This window comes from Drosophila albomicans, chromosome X (assembly GCF_009650485.2).
Source record: "Drosophila albomicans strain 15112-1751.03 chromosome X, ASM965048v2, whole genome shotgun sequence".
Lineage (NCBI taxonomy): Eukaryota > Metazoa > Arthropoda > Insecta > Diptera > Drosophilidae > Drosophila > Drosophila albomicans.
The window spans coordinates 30,323,443-30,335,376 of NC_047627.2; the positions used below are offsets into that span (position 1 = coordinate 30,323,443).

At 37.2% G+C, this 11,934-nt stretch overlaps 1 protein-coding gene and 1 non-coding gene across 2 annotated transcripts; both read right to left on the minus strand.

Annotated features, from left to right (window-relative positions):
- Positions 1–1,863: 1,863 nt before the first annotated feature.
- Positions 1,864–5,548, minus strand: LOC117577658 (nose resistant to fluoxetine protein 6-like). Its single transcript, XM_052008453.1, has 9 exons — positions 5,210–5,548; positions 4,532–4,877; positions 4,399–4,496; positions 4,122–4,324; positions 3,764–3,876; positions 3,480–3,699; positions 2,710–2,882; positions 2,195–2,654; positions 1,864–2,129 (listed from the first exon to the last, which is right to left on the minus strand). Exons 1-9 carry the CDS (start codon positions 5,508–5,510, stop codon positions 1,935–1,937), a joined length of 2,109 nt encoding a protein of 702 aa, XP_051864413.1. The 5' UTR covers positions 5,511–5,548; the 3' UTR covers positions 1,864–1,934.
- A 3,316-nt stretch (positions 5,549–8,864) lies between these two features.
- Trnaf-gaa (transfer RNA phenylalanine (anticodon GAA)) lies at positions 8,865–8,937 on the minus strand. Its single transcript has one exon. It is a non-coding gene; the product is annotated as a tRNA-Phe (tRNA).
- Positions 8,938–11,934: the final 2,997 nt, after the last annotated feature.

Below are 11,934 nucleotides of genomic sequence, written 5' to 3' on the forward strand. Positions count from 1 at the left end.
GATTGTCATCGTTGGAACACTCCCAACCGGAACATGGATACAAATATGCTAAAAAGGGTCACACAAAAACATGTTAGAGAAAAACTAATTGTGAATCTAATCAACACGTTTCTCCGGAACGTTCGGGGCAATTAATTTTCAGATTTCTGGGAAGTAAACAAACAAAACACACAACCAGAATAATAACTTAGTCATATGTACTTGGCCTAATCCAACACAATATTTATGGAAAGATTGGCGTTTTGCATGACCAGCATGATAGACAAAACAAATTTTTCCAATTATTATTATTTGTTACGAATTCTGCGTGGGTTTTGTACGTTTTTTTTATACTTGCTACCCATAAGGTGGAAAGGTATTATAACTTTGTGCCTTCAGGAAATGTATGTAACAGGCAGAAGGAGTCATATTCGACCACATAAAGTATATATATTCTTGATCAGCCGAGACGATATATTCATCTCCGTCTCTCTGTCCGTCTTTATATACACCTAGATCTCAGAGATCATAAGAGATAGGGATATAATTTTTTTGATCAGCACTTGTTATGTTTGCTTGCAGATCAAGTTTGTTTTAAATGTTTGTCACGCCCACTTTCGCCACTGCAAAGTTAAAAACATCGAGTAACAAGTGTAATTTTGGTTAAGACAATAACTATAATATTAATGATTCGTGAGAATTTTATTGCGATCGGTTAAAATTGTTAATTTAAGAAATACTTTTGCATGACAAATTATACCTACTGCAATCGAATCTAAGCTGCTTTGGCTAACATTCTGATATACTTCGAATGTTGAACTTCATTGATATACCAAATATGACCTTTGGTATATTTAAAGTACTTTGGTTTATTTTATATAAGTATATTTTCAAAATAATACGCATCTCTGTTATATTTCGAATATAGGATTTTATCGATATAGCAATTATGTCAGTCGGTATATTTTAAGTATATTTGTGGTATATCAGTTGCTATATTTTATAAATAATACTGCACATAAAAATAATTTAAAATATATATCGGGTACTTTATTTATATACTAAACTTATGCTTCTATTCAAAATTTGTAGCCGGAATCTCACAGTCGAGCACACTCGATTGTAGCTTTCGTACTTATTTTGTTGTCAGACTGGTCAACAGGCTGGGCTGTGCTGTAATCTAATCGAGACCCAGACCTAGACGCGAAACCGAGACGGTTCGTCTTTGCATCGTCCATCAGATTGGCACCAAGGCCAATATTCCCATTCCCAGACACACACACGGGTTAGACTTTGAACGATCGAGTGAAAGTCCCATTTACAACATATAGTACATATATTATTGCTTGTCTGGCGATAAGAAAACATCTAAAGAATGTGCTACGCATTGCCTACATACTTTTCAGATTTTCAGATTTAGTGTCCTTTTAACTATTTGAACTCGCAAATACGGAAATGATAACGAGTTATTTTGGATAAATAAACCAAACAAATTGATAGAAAAGAGAAGCGATATTTTGAATACCAAAAATGGTTATAAAACCTCAAGTAAAAACAATCATAAATCATACCTAAGAAATTATTATTTGCCTATGCTAATGCAATAAATTTGTTAACAAAAATTGCCTGAAAGAACAAATTCCAAAAAAAGTCATAATTTAATGCATAATTCAATTGTTTGGCTAAAGTTTGATGAAAGAACAAATTCCAAAAAAAAATAACCGAATACTTAAACGGTTGATGTCAGAACTATGCCAAATTTCATAAGCCCAAAAAAAACCAAATAAGACATTCAATTAGCTAATCTTTTTATGGAGTCTGGTACGTTTCCCCTTATGAATTTTCCACATGAATATAAAACAACATTGCTGACTATTTGTTCGTAAGCAGTATTTTATTCTAAAAAAAAAACTTCCATCTTATTAACTAAATATTTTCTATAATATATTCTAAATCTAAGTCACAGTCACAGCTTTCGGCTCAAGCTCTGGCGCAGAAGCTTCTTCGTTGGCTAAAGTTTTGGGTTTCGCTTTGCTTTTGCCACTGGGCAAGAGCCACGTCTGCAATCCGCCCGTCGGCGCCTCAACCAAGATGTACATGCCATAAGCCAACAGCACGGAGAAACCAAAGTCCGACCAGAAGCGCAGCATCTGATGAAAGAGGAAGAAGACATAAGTAAGTACTTGAAATTCTCATTATATCAATCTCAACTTACCACTTGATAATCACTGAAATAGGTGTTCGTTCTGCTTGTGTAAGTGTTGAACTGCTCAATCAATATGTGCCAAATGTAGGCGCTATACGAGAGCTTCGACAGCGGTTGCCACAGCGGCGAGGAGAGGAAACTGTTGGCCAATCCACCGTAGCCATACTTGCAGGCAAACACAACCCAGACCAAAGCGATTGGCCACGAGATGCGAGTCAGCGTCACATAGAAGGCTTCATTGAGTATGGGCAGCGAATAACCATTGGCGGCGTATGGATACAGGCCAAAGAGGCTGGCAAAGATCAGGGCCAAGCAAGAGATCCAACCAGCCCAGACAGTCAATTGATTCAGCTTGAAGGATTTTCCGCGATTCACGTGCAAAAAGTAACCAAAGAGCAGACCAATTGCCCATGGCGAGGCACGAGTGTGAGTGGCAAAGTAAATTTTATCCATGTGGTTGCCCGAGTTGCTAAAGTATAAATCATTTAATTTGATTGTAGGATATGATATATTTGAATACTTACATGGAGTATCCCTTGATCACCATCATGCTAAAGAGACAGCCAGCGAGCAGCAACGTGAGCACCACAATCACAGCGACAGCTTTCTTACCCCACTTGTAGAGCGCCATGATCAGGAAGGGAGCAAACAGATACATCTGCATGTCCACGCTCAGATACCAACTGTGCTCCAAGCACTGCAGAAACAAAATTGCATTTTAAAATTATAGATCAACTTTGGCAATGGATTTTTATGAGGTATATATATTCTTTGTCATCCATGTCAGTCTGGCAATTTGGCAACCTTTGGTATATTTTGAATGTAGTACTATGTCAATATACCAAATCTGACAGTTGGTATATTTTCAGTATATTTGAGGTATGTCAATTCGGTATATTATAAAATTAATGCCGTGCTGTTTTGCTTTCATTAAAATGGATAGTGGGTATCTCATTAGTATACCAAATATATCATTCGGTATATTTGAAGTATTTTTGCAGTATATCACATTGTTTTGCTCTTATTCAAAATAAGTAGCGTATCATTATACCATATAACTTGGACAATTTTGTAGTATTTTTGCGGGGTATTAATTCGGTATATTTTAATATGAATACCGCACTGTTTTGCTTTCATTCAAAGTACGTATCGAATATTTAATCAATATACCAAATATATATGTTGGTATATTTGTAGTATTTTTTTTCAGTATACTAATTAGGTATATTTTAATATTAATACCGCACTGTTTAACTTTCTTACTTGCTTGTTTCTTTTTTTGTTTTACACTTACCAATTTCTCCGGCACCACATAGTTTTGCAAGTAGAGCAGCGTCCAGAACCAGGTCTCCTTACAAGAGTTCGAGTTGGTGGCGGCGAAGGATTTGAAGAGCGGACCAGTGCCCAAAATGGGCAGTATGGACATGTAGGCGCAGATGGCCAATCCCACCATGGGTGTTAGACGCAAATAGCGATGCAGATACATAAGCGGCACATTAATTCTGCCTTTCGATCTGTGTAAATGATAATAGAAATGTTAAACGATTGTCACATCTTTAGGTTGGCATTTGTACATACTTTTCCACGGCGCGCATGGCAACCAAGACAACGAGCAAACCACTCAAAAAGAAGAAAGTATCCACCGAGAAGAGACCGTGGACAATGAACATGCTGAAGGCCGATTTCATCCACTAAAAAATCACATATTTAACAAACTTTTTTTTTAAGCATTTAAATAACAACTCAAACTTTTAGACATAAGTAAGAAGCTCTTAAAAATGATATTAGAAATTAATTTGTTTTTGTAAGTTAAGCAAAGAGTTCAATACAATGAGTTCTTTTGTTAGTAAATTAATCATATTTCTACCTAGCTAGCGATAGTAAATTTACGCTAGGCTATAAATTGATTTGTAATCTATAAACCACTTTTACTTACTGGCAAGAAGTCAACGATATTAATATTGGGTCCAATGGCTACCAAGGCATAGTCATGGCCAAAGACAACCCAAATAAGCGACATACAGCGTATTCCGTGAAGGCAGTCGATAACATTTGGATTCGTTTTGCTGTCCACAATGCGAAAAAGTTCGCGCGAATTGACGCGTGCCGAAAAGATCTTAACTATGACGGGCATATTCTCTGTAGAGTGAATGAATGAAATGAAGAACTAGAAATAATGAGGAAATATAAATATTTAGAATATGGAAACTCACTTTGATCCTCGCACAAAAAGTAATCGTAAAGCGTGCAAAGCAGCAATATACCAAGCAAGACACCAATCAGCGTGCTGAAATGATGAAAAGAAATGTTAAGGATTTAAAAGGAATTACGCTTGTTTGTACTTACACAGTGAAAATAGCCAGACCATCTAGGGGCTCCTTCTCGGACGTCTGGCAAGTGCCTTCGTCCACCAACCTTGAGTTCGCATTGAGTTCAATGTTCAACAGTCGCTGATACAACTGACGCAGTAATGTGTCCATATGATCCGCAGTGCAGGCAGAGGGGAAGCAGACGGCAGTCCTGACTCTGAGCAAGCTCACCGACACCAGATTAGCGAAGCAGTATTTGCCGCGTATCGTTTGTCCCGTTAATGCAATCTCTTGATTCACCCGAATGCACTCATCGAAGTTGCCCAAATCCCGCGTGTTGCCATACAGCAAACCAGCTGGCAATCTGCCCCAGGAATCAATCACTGCAAGGGGGAGAAAAAGAAATTAACATTACCGATAATGACATTGAAATTTCTCGCAGACGTCCTGACTTTAACTGACTTTAACTTTTTGTCCATGAACTTCCTCCCAGTTGCCATGAACAGTCCTGAAGGAAGTACCCCAAAATGTTAAGTCCCTAAAGTTGAAATTGATTTTCACTCCTTAACTTTTACCCATTAAATTCCTTTCAGATGTCATTAAGAGTCCTGAAAGAACTGCCCCGAAATGTTAAGTCCGTAAAGTTGAAATTAAACTTTACTCCTTAACTGTTTTTAGACCGAGGACTTTTCAATTCACCGGCTAGTAAACTTACTTCGCAATGCCCAAAGGCTGCCCGATTGCAGGGCCTGTGTGAGCTGTGCCACCTCGGCCAAACATTGCAGATCCTGAAGGTTGGGCAACCTTGTTCCGGGCAATATCAAATCGGTGGCTGTAATATTCTTGTAGTAATCGAAAAATTCGATGGCCAAGTGACGCATTTTCATCATGCGCTGATAGTTGTCAGTGTTAATATCCTCCACATTTATATCCCTAAGCTGTTTCACATCCTCGATCCTGGCGCTGGCGATCCCAAGGATGCACAGTAGCACTAGCGTTAAGTGGCTGCCAACCATAGTGCTTCAGCTTCTGTGATTATACTAATTGCGTTGGCGTTGCGCAGCTGAATATTTTATAGTGAAAACGTTTGGGGAGATAAGGACTCGCCGAAAAAAATAACTAATCAATGTATTCGAAACTAAACCAATGCGATAAGCTCAGCGATCAGCGCCTGCTTTATGGCTGAAAACCCAACCACTTGACTCAACCAACCGATCGTCGCTTGTCTGGCGGGGACACCAGCAGCGATCCACCAATCGACTTAGTCATCAAAAGGCGCTCTGTCATTTTATAGCATTCAAATTAGTAGTTGGAGCACCTAATTTATGTGCTTGGCATATTGAATTACTGCTTAAGTCGCATTAATTGTGGATTATAAGTCATAGAATTGTAGAATTGGCAAATTAAATTTGTATCTAATCAAAGGTTCCCATCTATTCGGTGGAAAATGGAACTTGCACAATTTCTATTAAGTTGGGAAATACCGAAATTAACTTCGAAATATAATGTCGTTTAATCTGGTCAACCTTTTTATGTGCACTTTTATTTTTCTGGCCTTTATCGATTGTCACATTTCACGTGTCGTCACGTGAATATGAGTAATGTTGTTATTTGAAGTTTGGATGTTGTTAAACTGGTCAGCAGTCTTTAATCTTATCTATCACGAGGGAGCTCTTAAGATCATTATATTAGCATATATATAGAGTACAATTTGATATGAACTAATCGAGAGCGCCACGCACGAAGCCACTTGCGAATTCCTCACGTAATCTATGAATGAAATAAGTGCTACGATAAAAGATAGAAAATACAAATGAAAGTATGCAACAATTTTTTTTAATAAATCACCCTTTAAGTATGCCATACTTTTTTGCATTAGTTCAAATTGTGAAATAGCCGTATTCGGTTTGATTTTTTTTCGTGTCATTTTCGTGATAAGATAAATCTGTAGCTACTTAAAAATCAAATAATTGAGCTACCTATATTCAAAGTCATTGAATGATAAGATTTGTAAGTAAGAGAGCTACCAAGGGACTTATTATCACAAGTTCCTAAAGTGCCATTCAAGTTTAACTAAATAAATTATTCATATTTATATACTGTACTTAAATTGAAGTTCTTGGTTATTTTTTATAAAATGAATGCACTCAAAGTTGTTAAATGAATTTAAGTACAAATATTAATTATAATAAATTTGATCCTAGCGATTGCATTGCTTTTTGTATTAGCAATGCTTTCTGCTGATTTCTGTTGGCCTAGTATTTCAGCTAGTCGATATTTAGCTCTTCGCGCTGGTTTTATGATTATGATTTACTACGATGTTAAGAGAGGTGTGAAGTGTGATGAATGGAAATCTGATGAACGATGAATGATAATAATGATGTATGCAATAGCTCATCATGCTGAAGCATCCTCATCAACATTGTCAGTCAGCTATCGACGCGAAAGCGGTCGAAATGAGGAAAATCGCCGACTGAAGTATCAGGCAAACAGAAATGTGCAGCAAGCAACTGCAAAATTGTTGGAGCGCAAAAATGCGCTCAATTTTCTGCATTGAGAGAGATGAAGCAAGATGGCGGCTGTTTGAGTGAGAAAAATGCACTCAACTTTTTGCATTGAGAGCAACTGAGTAACATGGATGTATGGTGATGACAATGATGATGATGTTGATGTGGATGATGATAATGATGTTGATGTGGATGTGGATGATGATAATGATGATGATGTTGATGTTGATGATCATGATGATGATATGCATGTTGATATTGATGATGGTTCAATAGGTCGCATGACATTCATCATGCTCAAACATCCACACCAACATTGTCGACTCTCGACGCGAATGCGGTCAAAATGAGGCAAATAGCCGGCTGAAGTACCAGGCGAACAGAAATGAGCAGCAAGCATCAACAAATTGATTGAGTGCAAAAATGCGCTCAATTTTCTGCATCGAGAGAGATGAAGTAAGATGGCGGCTGCTAGAGTTTGAAGTTCCTAAACGATAGATTTACATTTTCGATATCTATCCGATACATTTAATTTGATAACTAATGAGCGGCAAATTTGAATTTCGACAAAAGTTTTATTTTAAACTAAATTAAAAAAATGTGCATTAATATTAAAAAAATGTTTATATTCTATTTATAGCATAAAAAATGTTTGTAAATTTTTAATTCAATTCAAAATATGAGTTGACATTATATGTAATTAAAATTTAACTTTCTATTCTATTTCTAACTGGATAAATAAGCACACATATTACCAATTAATGCAACTTCACTCTCTGAAAATTTAAATGGTGTGCGAAAAAATGTGGAGCGTTGCCAGCTAGGTGCATTCAGAGCGCAAACAAAAAGTTGCCAGATAGCGCAAAAAAGAAAACAATGTTGGCAGCCACTACAAGCAAAGTGCAATTACTAGACTAGACTTAAAAATAAAATTTGTTTAATAAAGTTATGTGAAAATTGCCAAAAAAAAAATGCTGGAAATGGAAATGCAAGTGGAGTGGCAACAACAGCAGGATCTCAAAGTGGCGATAACTGCAATTATAAAATGAATGCAATATTCCACAGTGTAACCGACATATTGCCGGCATCCTCGTTGGCAGCCAGCAATTAAACGGCCGCCAAACACCGGTGGCGGCCAATGCCAAGTTCATTCTTTTAAAACCATCGACGGCAATTGACAGCAACCACCCAATACCAGCAACAACAACGCCAACCGAGGTGAAGATCGCATAGAGTGCGAGTGGGAGAGAGCGAGTGCGAGCACTTGACATTAACATTGGGCATGTTAACTGGCTGTTATCTGCACTGTTGATTTACAGACATACTGTATTTACTCGTAAGAAGAGAAAGGGATAGACAGCTTTGATACTTTGTCGTATGGTGCAAACAGTTTACACTCGCACACACACATATAGCTACATGCATACATTATTTGTCCTACACACTAACTACATTTAGTTAGTTTTTAAATAGATTTTCCTTTTTTGTTTTAATATTCCCATCGTCATATATATATGTAAACCCATTTCAATAATAAAAAAATTTTAAAAACGATAAATGTACCTTAATTTTGTTTTATGTACTCACACAGAGACGGCAACATTTCTGCTTTTGGAAAAGCTTGCTCCTACAACGCGTTGGAGGCTGCAAAAAGCTGACTGCTACGTAAACAGTTTTATAGTTTTTTGAAGTCTTATAGTATATCATAATTTCGCAATCGAAAAGCAATAAAAATATGTCTCAATTTACATTGTGCCATGGGAATGCGTCTAAAAACAAACAAACAAATTGTTACTTTTTTAAATTAAACTAAGAAAATCCGTATTGAAAGAAATTATCGGTAAATTCAATAAAAGAGAAAGCTGCCGAAACCCGGGATCGAACCGGGGACCTTTAGATCTTCAGTCTAACGCTCTCCCAGCTGAGCTATTTCGGCGCTGCATTTGCCTCACTTTCAAATCGATGACAGAGGAAGCGCAATCGTCACGGGTATCAAAACCCGAATCGTACACCCGAGTTCACAAAATCGAGTCCAAGATAAGTCTGATGTTTGACGTTTGATGAACTGTCACTTCCCGGGATGAACCTTGTTTTTTTTTTGCGTGTGCTTTTTTATTGCAAATTAGTCACCGGCGCGTGCTAATTAAAATCATTGCAAGAGAGGAGAAGGAGAAGGGAAGGAAATGAAATCAAATTCCGAAGGGTGTTAAAACTTGTCGTAAATCAACCCAAAAATTTACCACAAATCAGAGAGCAGTTCAAGCCTCTTCCATTTGTGGAGGAAGAAGGTTTTAAGTTGAGTCCGTTGATATTTTTAGTAGTCTTCTTTGTGATGATGTATCGAATGAACAATGAATGAACAAATATATAGATATACATACGGAATATATGTAAATATATTCATGATTTGTGATTCATGCCTAATTGCAGGTGTTTCGGTGCTGTGCTGCAATTAGCCTGGTTAACTTACGAGAGCAACTCTAACGGCACTCTACAAAGCGAAAAGGTCAGAGGGCATAAGACCCCAAATACATAGTTCACTGAAGTTAACCTATATAGAGAATAAGAAATTTTTAATATTATTTTTATTTTATATGTTAATATATTTCAAATTTATTCAAGAAAATAAGTAGTGGAAAAATTCCCATAAAAGCAACTTTTTTATATATAAAATAAAATAAATATGCGGAATATTTTACGTCATTTTTTAATTACTATATTCCAAGTAGTGACACTTACCAAATTTCAGCTCTGCACCTCACCGGAGAATCGAGTTCACTTAGTTAGGATCGATCATAAACACTAAACAGACAGTCTTCGAATCGCTCACGTAGCCTCTGCCGGGTATAGAACACAAGGTTTCGCCTTGGGAGTCGCTCAAGCAAAACTTTCGACCACAGAACCAACCACCCACGGCGCTATGGCAATTCCCCAGCTCTCTGGTACCGCTCTGGTACTGCCACGCCCCTTACGCCAGCACCGCGCTGACTGACGTCACAATAAAACTGGCTTAAATTCTGTACAAGAGAGAATTACCGAAAGACAATGCCAACACCTGAGGAACCCACAACAATAACAATTCAAAACAGCAAAAACCAAAAAAAAACAACAAAAAAAAAAACCCCTATGTTTCCACTAAAACTGGTTTTCTACAGTCTTTAGTTACGAGTCTTCTGTCTGCCGTCTTCCAGTCTTCAAGTTACAGCGTATGAGTAAGTCTGCAGTCTGCAGTCTGCAGTCTTAGTCAGGGATACGCATAAACAGTGCCTGCCAATTTAGTGCACGCACAACTTGCCCCAAGCTTCGATTCCTTTCTGCAACTGCCCATGACAATAAAAACAAGTAAGAAAGCTACAGTCGAGTGTGCTCGACTGTGAGATACCCGCTACCCAGTTTTAATATAGGCAACATATTGCGATATGATTTTCAAAATATACCGAATATACTGCAAAATTACTAAAAATATACCAAATGGTATATTTGGTATATCGATATAGTACACCATTCAAAATATACCATAGACGGCACAATGTGCCAGATTGTCGGCCAAAGCAACTCAGACCCCTAGTAAGTAGGCGTTTTTGCCCATACAAAAGAATTTCTTTAATAACTTCCACAATTTTTATCTGATCGCAACCAAATTTTCAGGAATTATAACTACTATAGTAATTATTGTATGTACCTAACTCTAGCTTTAAAATTAGGCTTGTTATTCGATTTTTTTGATTTGCGGGGGCGGAAGTGGGCGTGGCAAAAATTTGAAACAAATTTGATCTGCGTGCAAACATAACAAATGCTGTCGAAAAAAAATTATAGCTCTATCTCTTATAGTCTCTGAGATCCAGTGTTTCATACGGACCGACGGACAGACGGACATGGCTATATCGTCTCGGCTGTTGACGCTGATCAAGAATATATATACTTTATAGGGTCGGAGATGCCTCCTTCTACCTGTTACATACATTTCCTGCCGGCACAAAGTTATAATACCCTTCTACCCTATGGGTAGCGGGTATAAATACAACAAAATGAATTGAAACTAAGCAAACTAAAACTGGATTTAATCCCCAACTTATCGGGTATTACAGCTGCGAAGACAATCTTCCAGAATCTAGTTGTCTACGTAACATCTTGGGGAAATCTAGGTGAAACTTTGGAAAGTTCCCACAGTGTTAAAGAAAAATGGAAGAATTCTTAACTATACTACATTTACATATTCACAGATGATAGAGTTAGGGTATTCCAAGTGCGGTTAGCTAAGTTGTTTGCTCTAGATAGCTTGTTATTTTTAACGACTGTGCCGAAAGTCGAGCAGAACATCAACTTGAGGAGTAGAAGAAACAAGCCTACGATGAGGGTTACTCAGAAGAAAGATCCCATACGGAAGACTGCGATCATGATGATGAAGCTGAGGCTGCGATGTTGATTATGAAGCTAATCATTTTGGGGGAACTACGAGCAGGTGACGACAATCGACAATGTTGCGTGGATTTTTGGTTTTTGTTTTTTTTTTTTACACAATCTTAACTGGTTTGTTTTTGCTACTCTCTTCTCTTCTCGGTAGTTTCGTCTTTTTCTGTGCGCTCTATGAATCGAATATTTAAATTAGCAATTTGTTTACAAAACGAACAGCGTGTGTTATGAAAATGATGAACAGCATGACAGCGGACTGAAGAGAGTGCGAGAAGAATTCGAATCATCAGCGTCTCATCTCAGACTCTAAACGTAAAAGTCGAAATTAATGCATACAACTAAAGCAATATACAATATATATATATATATTTATATTTATATATATGTAGAATCACATGCCTTTATTGCCCTGATCTTTTGATATCATCTTATTATGTATTTGCATTTTTATTATTATTTATTTTGTTTTTATTTTGGGTGTTTTAGGTGTTTGCCCGCTCTTATCTGTCCAGTTAAGTAT